This window comes from Periophthalmus magnuspinnatus, chromosome 22, assembly GCF_009829125.3.
Source record: "Periophthalmus magnuspinnatus isolate fPerMag1 chromosome 22, fPerMag1.2.pri, whole genome shotgun sequence".
NCBI classification, from domain to species: domain Eukaryota; kingdom Metazoa; phylum Chordata; class Actinopteri; order Gobiiformes; family Gobiidae; genus Periophthalmus; species Periophthalmus magnuspinnatus.
In genome coordinates this window covers 2,826,757-2,843,155 of record NC_047147.1, presented here as the reverse complement: position 1 = coordinate 2,843,155, position 16,399 = coordinate 2,826,757, and the positions used below count along the sequence as shown (strand labels likewise).

At 39.6% G+C, this 16,399-nt stretch overlaps 1 protein-coding gene across 1 annotated transcript in view; it reads right to left on the bottom strand.

Moving 5' to 3' along the window:
• mta1 (metastasis associated 1) overlaps nucleotides 1-16,399 on the bottom strand; it is an 81,138-nt gene that overhangs the window by 7,433 nt on the left and 57,306 nt on the right. Inside the window, exons 7-13 of the mRNA XM_033988281.2 lie at nucleotides 13,240-13,342; nucleotides 11,974-12,073; nucleotides 6,114-6,302; nucleotides 3,682-3,756; nucleotides 2,268-2,326; nucleotides 2,052-2,164; nucleotides 697-848 (exon numbers count right to left, since the gene is read on the bottom strand). Of these exons, the coding sequence (XP_033844172.1) occupies nucleotides 697-848; nucleotides 2,052-2,164; nucleotides 2,268-2,326; nucleotides 3,682-3,756; nucleotides 6,114-6,302; nucleotides 11,974-12,073; nucleotides 13,240-13,342 (791 nt within the window). The remainder of the gene's footprint in view (nucleotides 1-696; nucleotides 849-2,051; nucleotides 2,165-2,267; nucleotides 2,327-3,681; nucleotides 3,757-6,113; nucleotides 6,303-11,973; nucleotides 12,074-13,239; nucleotides 13,343-16,399) is intronic.

Below are 16,399 nucleotides of genomic sequence, written 5' to 3'. Positions count from 1 at the left end.
GAGGAGAGGAGGAGAGAAGGAGACGAGGAGAGGGGAGTGGAGAGAGGAGGGAGGAGAGAGGAGGGGTGAGATGAGAGAAAGAAGAAGAGAGAGAGAGGAGAAGTAGGAGAGGGGAGAGAATTGAGAGGAGGAGTGAGAGGAGAGGAAGAGGATGAGAGGAAGAGGATGAGAGGAGAGGGGAGAGAGAGGAGGGAGGAGAAGAGAGGAAAGAAAGGAGATGAGAGATGAGGAAGGGGAGGAGAAAGGGAGAGGAGAGGGGAGGAGGGAGAGAGAGCAGAGAGAAGAGAGGAGAGGGGAGGAGGGAAAGGAAGAGGGGAAGAGAGGAAAGGGAAGAGAGAGAGAGGAGAGGGAAGAGAGAAGAGGGGGGAGAGGAGAGAAAGAGAAAGGGAAGAGAGGAGTGGGGAAATTAGTTTTAAGAATACAAAGCTCTGATGTAATACAGCAGGCTTCAAAAACAGTCTCATTCACAGCTCCACAATTAACTATTACCTATAACCCCAAATCACTCCACAGCCCCTGAGCCCTCCTTCACTCCACAGCCCCTGAGCCCTCCTTCACTCCACAGCCCCTGAGCCCTCCTTCACTCCGCGGCTGTGCACTCTTTAGAGCCTCATTCACAGAGAGATGTGGAAATTATCGCTCTTTTAATGGCTCAAGCTAAGTTAAGCGGCTAACCCTAGCATCATGTCTCTTTACCGTGCTGGAGCGGTTGGGCCCGGGCCGCTCTCCGTCCAGCCTCGTGGGCATCTTCAGACCCCCATACTTTTTCCAGTACGTCCAGCAGGAGGCGCACAAGCGACACTGCATGTTCGGAGGACCCCAGGAGTACCACTGGAACGAACCACTCGCTACAACACAACAACAGGGTTAGAGTAGACTAAATAAACCATAATCCTTCTAAATACGCAGGTAAAGGTATTTATTCAGTGATAGTATTAAGCGACTGTAATGTTACATAACTAAGAGGCCGAAGTAACACGAGAGATATTGGCTGGTGCAGAATATTGTATTGGAAATAATTAATAGTAACAATAATAATAAGGACAATGACAACGATAATAATAATAATAATAATAATAATAATAATACAAGGACCATCATAACACATTTTTTTTGTCAATCCTGATTTTTTTTAGATGTTGAGGTGGAAGGTAACAAAGTAAAAGTAGTAAAGTACAGATACATAAAAAGTCTACTTAATTACATTTCATTACACAAAATTCATAAGAAAAAATAAACTGATTAACTTTAACAGATGAACACTTGTACTTGTGTGTTTGTATTGTTACTGTTGACCAAAACATGTCTAATTTTAAATCTGTCACTACATTTACACTTTAACAAATGAACAACACTTACTTTAACTTTTTACTCTAAAAGTACCTTTTTAAACACAACTGTAACACTTTAACGGTTTCTGTCGAATGAGAAGGAGTCTTCAAATTTTTGACTGGGAGCAAAAATATAAAGAAAAAAAAAAAAAAAAGTTGAAGTGAAGTGCAAAAAGTAAGTGCACTGTAGGCACTGCTGTCTGCAGATCTGTTAGATTTTAATCGGAAATTTGTTTTCACACAATCTGACCAGAAAGAACTGACTAAGATGAACTGCAACAGGTGAGGTGATTTGTGCTGTTAAAAAAAGTCCCTCTCAAATAACATTACAGTCACAAGCTAGCTAGCATCAGCTAACAGTTTTTCAGTTAGTCACTCTCACCTTTTTTTTGAAAATCAAAACTTCTAAACAGGACCATGATTGCTTAGATTGATCACAGGAAAATGAAAATGTGCTCTTTAAATCCATTTTGTATTTCTTTTCAGACAATCTTAAAACTTTTTGCGAGTGGCAGTGTTTGCTAATGTGTGCATTGTGTCAGCATGGTAACCTCTGAACATTCCATCATAGAGATAGATGTAGAACACCCTCAGCATGCCATCAGTGCAAAGTATCAACGCTCATCTTGTGTCGCTCGTGCGGACCCAGTCTTGTGAAAACTGCCCCTCATTCCCATAAATACATTGTGGTCTGAGTGAGTATACATAAACTGTTCTTACTGTAGCAGCTCTCACAGGCCCGGCCCAGTCCTGGAGTCTGGGGAGCTGTGGTCCCGGCTCCATTCACCAAAGGCTTCACACTGTTACTCAGCTGGTTTGGGTTGGGTTTGTTACTAAAAACATGAGAAATAGCCGTTAAAAGTGCAATATGACATTATCAGTATGAATACAGCCATATTTCATTTGATAGAAAAAGAATACAGCAAATGAACGCACTAGTTTGGGATGTAGACCTGCTTCAGCTTGCTCTCTGCTTCTGCTGCTTTTAACCGTTTCTGAAACACAGGGAGTTTAAATAGAGAGATAAACACAGATATAGAAATTGAGGGATTAGTAACAGTACAACATGATAAACAAGCTAATGGGAGGTATACATTGAGCGAAACTATGAAGCAAAGCTACCTTAGACCCTCAGATCAAGTTACAGTTTATCAGCCCATACATCACAACAATTTATATATATATATATATATATATATATATATATATATATATACATACATACACACACACACACACATATATACATACACACACACGCATATATACTTATATACATATACACACAAACACATACTTATATACATACACACACACAATGCTGTTTCAAATACTAAAGTTTGGAATTTCAAGTGTTTTATAAGATTCTAGAACGCAATAGCGTCATACTCCCAGATGGGGGCCCATAAGCCAGTTTTTCCTGTACATTACATTGTACTTTGCCATGAAATATCAAAAGGTAAATTCACAAATGTTGAACCTGATCATTTTCATAGTGACTGGACCCAGGAGCTCACTGTATGACAACAAAAACCTGCATTTTAACCAGTGGTGGATGAAGTATTAAATATTTAAGTATTTAAGTAAAAGTACAGAGTGAAAAGTTACTTATATAACAAAACTGAGTACTGAGTACTTCATCCACCACTGAAGTATCACGTGAAAAATCTACTTAAGTAAAAGTATTTAAGTGCCTGCTTAAAAATGTACTTTATAAGTAAAAAGTATGAGTAAGTGTTGTTCATTTGTTAAAGTGTAAATGTAGTGACAGATTTAAAATTAGACATATTTTGGTCAACAGTAACAATACAAAACAGTTTTTTTTTTTCTCATGAATTTTTGGTATTTGTTTTGCTCAAAGCCGAAGCTTGAACTCAAAAACTTTGGCCAGGATGTTACCATAAACATGGTAAAAATAACCCCTCAAATCATATGGAAAGTACTTTTACTTTTCAGTCCAGTTAAAAAATGTAGTGGAGTAGAAAGTACAGATACTGCTCTCAAATGTAGTGAAGTAAAAGTACACACTGTTAAATGTACTTAAGTACAGATACCTAAACATTCTACTGAAGTACAGTACTTCACTACTTGTACATCGTTACCTTCCACCACTTATTTTAACAATGTTCATTTTAGCTGCCCCTCATATGTATTAAATATTATTGGTTTATAGAATGTTGTGATGTCTGAAACACGGCAATACTTGGATAGATTGACAGCACGAGTTAACAAAAGGAAGCCAACAGTAAAATCCAGTTGAGGTCAAATTACTATAGGGTCTCTCATGTGGGTCTAAAGCCAGCAGTGAGGCCTTTAAAATGATATGAAGGTCAAAGGTTTTTCTTGTTACCTGCTGTACATATCTATCTGTAGTCTTCCACATGTAGTAATACTCGATAATACTGGTGAGTGACTTCCATGGGAGCTGTGAAAAATACACAAACAGTTTTGACTTAACAATAGAACAAATGAAACTTTAAACAACCCTTTAAGCCTTTTATATCCACGTTATTCGCCTCAGATGTGGTTAAACACATCCCATTGGCGCCGGAAGACAGAGACTAGTGCTGTACTAAAACTTTTAAAAGCAAAACGAGCCTCAAACTCCACCCAAAATGGAGCACACGTCTTGTTTGTGGAAACCTGAGTGAGCTGCATTGACCGCAGCATTCCACCAGGGGGCAGAGTGGTGCTCACTGTGAGGATACAAAGAAACTACAAAAGAATGGCTACTGTTTGTTTTTGGAATTCATTTTAGAATTAGGTAAGTAAGGGGGTCTTTTATTTATATATTTATTGATTTATATATATATATATATATATATATATATATATATATATATATATATATATATATATATATATATATATTTTTGTGTGTGTGTGTGTGTGTGGGGGGTGTGTGTGTGTGTGTGTGTGTGTGTGTGTGTGTGTTTAGCTATGCATATGATTGGAAGGGTTTTATTTTGTCTCTTCCCTTTTAAAGTTTTGATTTGGGTTTTTTTTTGTTGCATTGTGATTTTCATGCATTTATTATTCTTTAAAGCACCCTGAATTAGTTTAGTAATTTTTCAATGTAAAGTAAATTGGAGCCAGAGTCATTGGAGAAGGAAGCGCACCCATGCTCAATTCCTATTTGAAATGTGGCGGTTAGCAGGTTAGCTATGTCCATTTATATATACAGACTATGGGTCAGATCCACTGGCACACAGGTGTGTGTGTGTGTAAATGGGTGAGTGGTTCCTTAATGTAAAATCCTTTGAGTGCCTTGAAGGTGGAAAAACGTGTCAATGAGTCTCGGAGAAAAAATAAATTAGCACAGTTGCATGGCGAAAGGTGCTCAAAATGGCATCTATAAACAGGAAGCTTAAACCCATGAATAGGTACAATGCATAAGATCTCCAGTGTGAAATAGATCTGATGTAGTATGGATTAGTACATACGAGAGGTTCTGCCATACTGTCCTTGTGAGTTACATCCTTGGGTTTGTGAATGCTGCCATTTTCAACTTGGGTCATTACATGACACTACCATGAATCACTCACTCAAAATGTACCTCTATGGAACTGCTCAAGACCAGTCCCACAACACCGATACTACACACTGACATCCCTACAAACCTGTGAGCTTAAGCTTTAAGTTATAATGTTACCTCCTCATTAATGTTACCTCCTGAAATGATCCAAATGATTCTAGTGAAGGTGTATGAGTATTACCGTATGACATCAAAAATTGGAACAGTGTGTTTTCAGTTTGAGAGAAGAACTCTGCCTATGCAGGGTTTGTGTGTTAAACATGTGTGAATGAAACAAAACACAACTCCAGGTCTGTTTGTGATGAGGAAACAACATTAAAACAGAGATCAGAGAATAGTGTAATAAAGGTCATTTAACAGGTGCAGTAAGCTGGATGGACTTATGGTGTGGAACATGAAGAGAATCTTTCCATGTTGAGAATAAGGGACTGCAGGTTTGATGCTACACATTAATTTAGCTAACAGTATTTTTTTTATTGATGGAGTGTGAATTGGCTGTAATTGTGTAATTGGCTAAAACTCCTCTGAGAGGCCCTTCTCTTCCTGAACAATATCGACAGGAGCCATTCCAGATTCCTAATTGATAGAACTAAATTGAAATAATAAAATATGGTGTAAAAGAGTCACTAGTCTAATCTATTCATAGACTGTATATAAATGGACATAGCTAATCTGCTAGCCACTGTGTTCCAAACAGGACATGATCATGGGCATGCTTACATGGGCATGCTTAAATTGAAAAACTGTGTCAGACTCGTCATTTGTCTTAAAATGTTCGTATTAATCTGCGCTACATGCTCCTGTTTTTATTTCACTATTGTGTAAGTATCTCAAGAAATGAACATTAATAACACACAAATCAGGCGCCTTCTTTCCCCGAGGTTGCTCCCGCTAGTGTTAGCAACAGGTTTGATTGACAGTGTTGCTAAACGTCTGCTCCATGCTAACCCAGCAGTGTGGGCAGGAAGGGGTGTTACCTTCAACAGCCTCGCTCTGGATTGGCTCTTTGGTTGCTATGATACTCGCAGTTGGAATTCCGAATATGGAACTCTGCTCCAAATTGGCCGCTATAACTGCTCTAACCTCGATGAGCTTCATTTGACTGGAGCCGAACGCTATGGGTGACGTCACACTCACTTAGTTCACTTCTTTATACAGCCTGTGAATTCTTTATACAGCCTGTTTTAAAGTGAACTTTAAAACATGAATCACAAAACACTGCTAATAAACCATGTTGCTGTACTCACAAAGTCCTGCTGTATATCTGTGAAGTCCTTGCCGTACTTCTCCAGAGCCTCCTCAAACAGATTAGCCTCAGACGCGCTCCACTCCTCCATCTCGTCTCTGCAGAGGACCGGCCCCCCCTGAGGCACCAGGGAGGCTATGGCCCGAGTCATGTCGTAACCCGCCGTGTGAAGACTGTCCATGGCGTGAAACTGAGGAGGGACAACAGGGAACAGTCAATATATGTAGTCACTAATATCTCCCACATGTTAGTGCCATATGAACCATCTCACACTCTGAGGACTAACGCAGGACTAACGCAGGACTAACGCAGGACTAACGCAGTACTAACGCAGGACTAATGCAGGACTAACGCAGGACTTGTGTACAAACTGTGCTATACAAATAAACTTTCCAACATGATAGATATAACGTTACGTTTTGGGGGTCAATATTTATCATGGGGACATTTTCTTTCTGTACTAGTGAATATATATATATATATATTTTTTTTAACAATATAAGATTTAAGCCATAAAAAGTTGAATTAATGGTAAATGGTTACATTTTTATACAGCACTGTTCCACCTTCAAGGCTCAAAGCACTTTACATCAAGGAACCACTCATCCATTCACCCCACATTCATACACCAGTGTACACAGACACTGAGAGCGAGGTGGGTGAAGTGTCTTGCCCAAGGACACAGCGACAGTATTCATCTGCAGGAGCTGGAATCGCACCGCCAGCCTGTGGGGAAGTGGATCTGAGCACTCTACAAATGATGTTTATGTTAATAACTTGCCTGACTCATTACAGACGCAAACTATCGACTAAAGTGTTTCATTCTGCTGTATGCTACTAGTCTAGTTTGTAATAATAACAATAAAATAGAGTACAACAGACTGAATAGCAGTACAGAATGCTAACATAACACACAGACAACAAACTGTCTGGTATGTTAACATAAGATATTAATAGTTAATCAGATACGCTACACTAAGGTAACATATGTGGCTTGTCCACAAACACGAGACACAAGAGTTCTTTTCACTGATGTTTACTGTGGTCTTACTTCTTCATCACCATAGAACTAGCAAACACATAAAATATAACATAAGCTCTGTACATCTTATAGTACATATCCAGTGGCCCCTCGTAACGGTTCACCTTTCGTGGTCTTGCTGTTTCACAGATGTTTTTTTTGTGCAATGTTGCATGCTTTTTTCTTTTCTTTTTCTTTCTTTTTTTTTTTTTTTTACAGTGTATGAGCATGCATGGTGTTCTGCGTCCTGATTGGCTAAGGGACTGTCGACCATTGTCCATCAGTCTCCTCCGTGCTCTGTCTCCTGTACAGTACAGAATGTGTTCAGCAAAATTTACATAATTGTTGTATCGCAGTGTGACACTGAAGTGCTGTATGTTTGCAAGTTTTCTCCCCGACAAAACCCACAATGTCGATGAAACATTCTGCACCAACAAATTTCAGAAACGCTTTGGACTTAAGTGTTTCTCTGCACGGAGAGGCACCTCTGAGGATACCGTTGGAGCAGAGGCACGAGAACAACACATTTAAAGAAATCGAGGAAGAGGGATATAATATACGAAGGTTTGAACTTTGAGAGTGTTTAAACAAGAGAGAAATGTGAGAAAATGTTAATGCCTATCTGAGAAATGTGTATAAAGTGTGTGGTGAGGGGTTTTACAGCTGCAAAACATATATAATAATTGTAAACGGATTTCACCTATTGCAGGTTATTTTTAGAACGTAACCCCCGCGATAAACAAAACAAAACTGCATATGAACACATGGAAAATATACATAACAATTCGGCCTGATAGTAAACAAACTGGTGAACCCATAACTGTGTATTTTACTTTTCAATTGTTTCTTAAATAGTGCTCTGTCAGGTAAGACTTTGCATTGGCGGAAAAAAAAAGGCTGAACCGAAAAACAGGAAATAGTTTTCGCAACCTTAAATGAGACAATTTTACAATATTGTTCCAAATGAAAAATTATCACCTTCATGGTTTATAAATGAAGGGGAAATAAATAAGAGGAAATTAAATATGAAATGTATAAAAGAAATCGAGTCAAGTAAATTTTCTTACAGGTACTACATCTAGTGGTCAAACAAGTGAACTGTAACATGTATAATTAACCATTACACAACACATATTCATTCAGCTACATGAAGTATAGACAAACTGAAAACGTGTCTGGTATTTTAACGTAAGATATTAACAGTTAATCAGATAACTAAAGCATATAAAACAAGCTAACACGTTTACTCTCGATCTCACTCCAAATCACTAAATCCATTGAATTCTTCATCCTCTGTGTCACTTCTGAACAACTCTGCCTGCTCCAGAAGTGGATGACGCGCCACTTCCATGTGGCTGTCATAAGGGTACACAAGACTAGAATGCCCTTGTGCAGTTGTCAGTGTGACAATAACAAAGATGTGAAATTCTATACTTGAATAATTTCACATATAAGTCGCATTTGAGTATAAGTTGCACTCTCGGACAAACTATGAAAAAAAAGTGTGACTTATAGTCCGGAAAATATGGTAATTGAATAACTCTGGGATAGATAGTAGTGCTTTGAGAGTCCTGTCGGGTTTATCAAGTGCAACACAAATATAAGGCAGCATTATTAGAAGTAGTGACGAAGATACAGGGTGTCCATAAAGTTGCTTCATAGTTTTAAAATTTAACTACAAAGGCAAGTGATAAGGTATATTAATTACATTTGTTCTATTGTACTCTGTGGTTATAAAAGTCACACTGGGATCTGCATGTTCGTGAGTTCCTTAAACATTTCCAGAGCACTGGACTGGAAGGGATGGACCAGTTCTGTTTGCACCACGTTCCCCAGATATCACACTTCTGGATTTCTTTTTATGGGGCTATGTTAAAGATATCATGTATGGACAAAGATATGAGACATTACTGAACTAAAGCAAAAGATAACTGATGACAGACTGAACCATTGATGAGGCAATGCTACAGCGAACATGACAAGAAATCCAGTACCGTCTTGATGTGCTTCATGTGACTAATGGAGCCCATATAGAGGTGGATTAAATGAGGTAAAACACTTTGGAAATCACTGAGTGCAATAGAACAAGTCTGAGTAAGATATCTTTCAAGTGCCTTTGTAATACATTTTTTTTTAAACTGTAAAGAGACTTTATGGACACCCTGTATTTTGCTGGGTTTCAGATCACATCACAACATCCTATAGGCCAGGGGTGTCCAAACTATGGCCCAGGGACCAAATCACACCAGTTTTTATTGGCTCTCAGCCCTCCTGCTGAACTGGCCCAATTTATTATAAGCAGTACTTTTAACAGCAAATTAAACTATTTCTACCACCTCAAACTGATTGCAGTGTGATACAGACCTAAAATGAATGTGTTTCAAGCCTTATTGATATATAGCGATTCTGTCAAAGCTGTGTATAAAGCACCACACTGCATTCATCACTGGTTTGTGACCCTCTGCTTCGAATATGTTTTGACATGTGGCCCTCGATAAAAAAAAAGTTTGGGCACATCTGCTATAGGCCAATCATATTTAATACAGACAACATCACTACATCTTATAGGCCAATCATATTTTATACAGATGGAGGCAGTTAAAATGAACATTGTTCAAATGCAGATTTTTGTTGTAATATAAGAAGTTAATAGGTCCAGTCACTAATAGAAATTATCAGGTTCAAAATTTGTGCGTTTACCTTTTGAATATTTCATGGCAAAGTACATTGTAATCAATAGAGAAATCTGGCTCTTGCGCTTCCAACTGGGAGTATGACATCATCGTATTATAGAATCAGAAAACCACCAGTTCTATGCACATGCTCTATTTATCTATTTATCTGACCATACAATATCCATGACAATATTTGAAACTGCCCCAGTCTCGATGTGGCAATTTCTGGTGAAACTAGGACAAAATGATATATATTTTTTCCTCATAATGACTGATTGTGATTTTTGGTTAGATTTAATTTCATCTTTTTGAAAATCAAATCAAAATGGCTTTTAATATTCTGTGAACGTAAACGCAGACTTGCTGACAGACGGCTGGCTGTAGACCTCTCCATAAAAAGTCCCAAGCTGATCACTGCCGATTAGAAATGATTAAATCTCTATCTTAATTAAAATTTGATTATAACACAGTCCCATTAGAAACACAGCGTTCACCAAGGCTGTAATAACATTAATATTACTCTACACTCTGCAAGCTACATGCTCCCCTTCGCTGTTCTGTTTTCTACACTATGCTCTTCATCTCAGATCGTCGTCTTCTTCTCCTGCTCCGTCTCTGCAGTGGGAGTCTGAGTGCTTCAGGCTGTGCTTCAGACTCTGTGGTGGGAGGAGCTTAGGGGGTCGCACATGTTTTATAAATGAGCAGCAGATCTGAACAGACGCGACCAGGGCCCAGATCAGGGTAAAGACTAACCACGAACAACCAGAGGGCAAAATATGTCCAGAGCGCTAACATACAGAAGATATGAAAAGAAGCAGCTCAGGGAGGGCATCTGACACACAGGGAGGGCATCTGACACACAGGGAGGGCATCTGACACACAGGGAGGGCATCTGACACACAGGGAGGGCATCTGACACACAGGGAGGGCATCTGACACACAGGGAAGGCATCTGACACACAGAGAGGGCATCTGACACACAGGGAGGGCATCTGACACACAGGGAGGGCATCTGACACAGGGATATTTCAGAACATGTTTGCACAGATCTAAACTACAGGATTAGCAGTTTTTTTACAGAATAAAACAGGCTATAATGTTGTTTGTGGATTATGGCCCTTCAAAAGCTACAGTCTTTGTGATTTGCCAATTGCTCCCATTCAAACAATGATTTTGATTTGATCGTCATTAATCTTCCAGCCCCGAGTGCAGCTGTGCTATAATCAAACTCAGCCATTTCTAATTGTCAGTAATCAGCTTGGGTCTTTTTAATGGAGAGGTCTACAGCCGATCCTCTGGCAGTAAAAGCATGTGGTCTGGAGCAGAGTTCAGATCGTAGAGAAAGAACTGGCACTGATTAACAATCTGTATTTTCTATGTTCGGCAAATAATAAAATGCACTTGTGTTTGTTAATAATAAGATCAAATAATTGTCTCAAATGTTGTTTTTAAAGGGCCCATATTACACCATTTTCTGATTTCTGTTATGTTACCTCCTCACAAACAGACCTGGAGTTGTGTTTTGTTTCATTCACACATATTTAACATACAAATCCTGCATATTTAGGCTGAGTTCTTCTCTCACACTAAAAACACTCTGTTCCACCTTGTGATGTCAATGTGTGGCAATACAGAAAGTGCTCCACTGTGTTTTTAAACTGCATACACTACAATCATTCCAACTCCACCCACTAAAATCATTTGGATCATTTCAGCCTTGGAATTGCCAATCTTTACTGAACTAAAGTTAAAAGGAGCTGTTAACTTGAAAACAAGCCCTTCATGATATCACAAAGTGGAAGGGAGCGTTTTCAGCTTCGGAGATGTAAACAGACTAATAATAAAGTGTTACTCAAACATGTGTGAATGAAACAAAACAGAACTCCAGGTCTGTTTTTGAGGAGGTAACAGCATTAGAACATGGCATAAACCTCACAAGAGTCAGTTCTGCACATTATAGGACCTTTCATGTGCAGAATCCTACTGTTTAAACATATACCAGAAATGTAATCACAATTGCAATAAAATTAAGCTAAATTACTAGATACCCGTAGACCTTAGCCCTTGTTCTTAGCTATAAGGTTTTGGGACTTGCATGTGGAGTAGGACAGAAGCTGACACAGAACACAGACTTTTTTGAGCCTGTAAATCTAGTATGATCTCACCAGTGTAATGTCTCTAGAGGCAGCGGCAGCGCTCATGTGGAGACTGGGCTGTCGGACAGAGCTGCTGCAGTCCAAAGCACGAGCAAATGTTCCAACTGACCTGAGGAAATATAAACAAGGGTGAAAGGGGGAGAACTAGAACGATACAGAGGAGGTTAGGAGGTAAAGAGGAGTACCCATAAACTGTATAAAGAAGTGGACTAAGTGAGTGTGACATCACCCACGGCATTCAGCTCCAGCCATCGAGGCTAGAGCAGTTATAGTGGCCAATATGAAGCAGAGTTCCATACCTGGAATTCCGACCGCGAGTATCATAGCATCCAAAGAGTCAATCTGGAGCGAGGCTGTTCAAGCCAACGCCCCTTCCCGCTCCCTGGTAAACCAGTGGTGTGGGTGCTTAGCAACGCTGATGCCAATGCTAGCGGGAGAGACATTGGGAAAAGAAGGCGCCTGGTTTGTCTGTTATTAATGTTCATATCTTGATTTAGAGACACGATAATGAAATAAAAACACCAGGATCATGTAGAGCGGGTTAATACGGACATTTAAGACCTAAATGACGAGTCTGATAGCAGCAGTTACAGAGAGAGGCGACACAGTTTTTCAATGTAAAGTGAACTGAGTCGATGGAGGCAGAAGTGCACCGATGATCACTTCCTATTCGGAATGTGGCAGCTAGCAGGTTAGCTATGTCCATTTATATATACAGTCTATGCTAGCAGGTTGGCTATGTCCAGTTATATATACAGTCTATGGGGGTACCAGAGAGATACAGGAGGGTTTGAGGTGGGTAAAGGGAGAACCAGACATATTTTGTGACTCCATTAAATCATTTACATCAAGTATTTTATCAAACATCACTGAGCAGTGGCGGTTCAACCGTGCTTGGGTTTAGGTTCTCTTTTCCTTACGAAGAAATTTGGCTCGAAGCAGCCATTAGCAGCATTAACACACTGACATGGCATACCAAAAGAAAACTTCAGAAAAAAGCTGTTCTTAAGCACACACTTAGAACAAAATGCATGTGCTTTAAATATCAGTATCCAACTTCTCTGGAAGAGGGTCAACCACCTGCTTGTCATTGGAGATTTTTTTCCAGTGTTCCACACTATGGCATTAAACGTTTCAGCAGGTGACAGTAGCCAGCAGGCTAAGTTACAGTTCAGATCTGTCTGCCTGACTGAGCGTTTGTCTGAACCATTTCCAGCAGAAGAATCAGAGTTTGGTGGTTTAAATATACAGATTTTTACCTTGAACAAAACTCACCGAGCAACGACTAAAAACTGGTCGATCTGTTTCTCTGTGAGCGAGCTGTTCGGATCCCAAACCTTCTCCTCCATTTTGGAAAGATCCCTTCCGTCTTCCTCATCTGAAACAACAACATGTGTTCAAAACAGTGTTCACCATGAGTTTGGAGTAGGCATGGAACAATATAGAAATTTTGTGACGAGATTATGATGGCCAAAATAATTGAGATTATATCACAATAACGATCAGGTGTGCTGATAGTTTCAAAAATCAGGTGTGCTGATAATTTAAAAAATGTTATGAATAAGAATAATTATAATTTTAATGTTGTAAATAAGTTCCATGTTTAAACAATTTTTATTTAATTGTACTATAATTGTAACTACGATCTAGCAGGGCAATCAACAGAAATTTGGAGACTCGGGTCAAGAAGCCTCACAATCTGGGCCCCTCTAAGTAGCTTTTTCTGCACATTCAGGTGATGTAATGGTGATTATCACGATGTCCCACAAATGATTATTATCAAGTCTATTTGTCACATTTAACATCCCATCCCTAGTTTGGAGTTCATTCACTTTTTCTTCTTCTACAAAGTCTCACTCACTATGGGCAAACGCACAATGCTTTAGGGGCTGTCCGAGCTTGATCATGGTTCGATTTGGCCTGTGTTGTGTCGATTTGGCCTTAATGTTGAAAATCCTATTCTATTGTCTAGTGTTTTTAATTATCATTGTGGTGTCTGAATCTGTATCGAGTCTACTCCTTAGTGTCCAAATCCAGTTTGAAATTTTTGTATCATGACAACACTATTCCAGGCAAAACAATAACATCTCCATGGAGACAGGAAGTAGAAAGTGCACTTAAGGTTCACCTTTGGCAGGTTTCAGCATCACAAAATGGAGCCGAACTTGTGTTTACAAACATGGTGTGTTTATGCAAGTCCTTAATAAGTCCCAGCGCTGATCAGGCAGAGTTACACTGCCAATACCTCCCCTCTCTCTCTTCCTCTCCTCGACCTTCCCTTTCCTGCCTTCTTTCCATCCTCTCTCCTCTCCTCCCCCCTGTACTTCGCTCTCTATATGTACCTTCTTCTCTCTCCCCTTCTCTCTCTGACACATGTACCTCCCCCCCCCCCCCTTTCTCTCTCGCCTTCTCTCCCTCTGACACATGCACCTCTCTCCCCCCGACACATGCACCTCTCTCTTTCTTCCCCCTTCCTTCTCTCCCTGACACATGTACCTCTCTCGTTCTCCTTCCCACTCCCCCTCCAATTCTCTCATCTCTCCTTCTCTCCCTCTGACACATGTACCAGAATCTCATTAACATGTCTTTAATTAGAAAGCCCAGTGTCCCGTGGAGGGCTGATTGCCGTTTCTCGGATTATCCCACCTGCTAAGAATAAAGATTTTGGCAGAACATGAGCGTGCCTAAATTTGGCTTTTGAAAATTTGTGAAAACTGTGAGTTATTGGAATTATTGGAAATTCCTGCACGTCGCTGAATAATATTGAATAATAACTCCAAAAATAAGTCCAAGAACGACACAAGAAAATACTAAACTCAAAACCAAGACTAAACATCAACTAAACCAGGTGTAAACAGGACTAAACCAGGACTAAACATACAACCAGGAGTGAACATCTACTAAATCAGATATAAAGTATGACTCCATCAGGACTAAACCAGGTCTAGACCAGGACTGTGATCAGTCCTTGTTTATCCTTGGTTTATACATGGTCAGACTAAATCAGGTGTAAACCAGGACTAAAACCAGAAATTAATAAAGCTAGACCAGGTCTAGACCAGGTCTAAACTATACACTGTATAAAGAAGTGGACTAAGTGAGTGTGATGTCATCCACAGCTTCAGTCAAATGAAGCTCATCAAGGCTAGCAGTTATAGGGGCCACTTTGGAGCCAGGCTCTATATTTGCGAGTATCATAGCAACAAATGAGCTAATCCAGAGTGAGGCTGTTGAAGGTAACACCCATTCCATCCACACTACTGGTTTAGCAGGGGGCAAGCGTTTGGCAACGCTGCCAATCAAACCTGTTGCTAACGCTAGCAGAAGTGACCTTGGGGAAAGAGGATACCTGATTTGTCTGTTACTAATGTTCATATCTTGATTTACAGACACAATAGTGAAATAAAAACACCAAGATCATGTAGAGCAGGTTAAAATAAACATTTTAAGACCAAAATTACAAGTCTGACAGCAGCAGTTACAGAGAGAGGGGTGACAATTTTCTAATGTAAAGTGAATTGGAGCCAGAGTCGACAAAGCCGGATGCGCCCATGATCACTTCCTATTTGGAACACGGCGGCTAACATGTTAGCTATGTCCATTTATATATACAGTCTATGGTCTAAAACAGGAATGTATAGAAATAAACCAGGCCTAGATCAGGATTAACCATATCTAAACCAAGAATAAACAAGGACTCATTACATACTAACCAAGTCCAGACCAGGATCAGGTCTAGACCAGGACTTCCTCAAGACTAAGGTCTAAATTAGGGCTTATCCTTATCAAGGGCTAAATCAGGTATAACCCAGGACTAAACCCAGAATCTAGACCGGGATTAACAGTCTAAACCAAAACTGGAGCTAAACCAGGTCTAGACCAGGACTAAAACACGTCTAAAGAAAAACACAATGAAAACCTCCTGTGGTTTTATCCACACTTACATCTCTGCAGTGTGTGGTTCTAAAGCTCACATTCACACTTACATTTCAGTGTAACATCTGAACAGAGATGATTGTTTTTAGTTTGAATAATGTACGAAAGATCCAGCGTTGCCTAGAAACCATATGATCTTTATAAGCAGCAACAAGAGTGAAAAGTGTTATGTAAAGCCTTGACTCAAGTAGCTGCGCACGTGACCGGCTCATGGGTTCAAAGGTTACCAAGTACGATGAATAGAAATTGTAAAGGCAGTTATTGGCAACTTAGCTTAAGCCTTAAACAGGGCCATAATATGTTTCGTTTCCATCTTGTTTACACCAATATTACATTTGTGACTAATTAACTAACGTTAATTGTAATTAATGCAGTACTGATAATAGTTGTGCTATAAAAAAGTTTCACAGTCCTATCTGAGAATCTACGAAATAAAAGCCAGATATGCATAAATTAAAGGTAGACAAGGGCTCCCCAACTGCTCATCTCCAAGGAGATT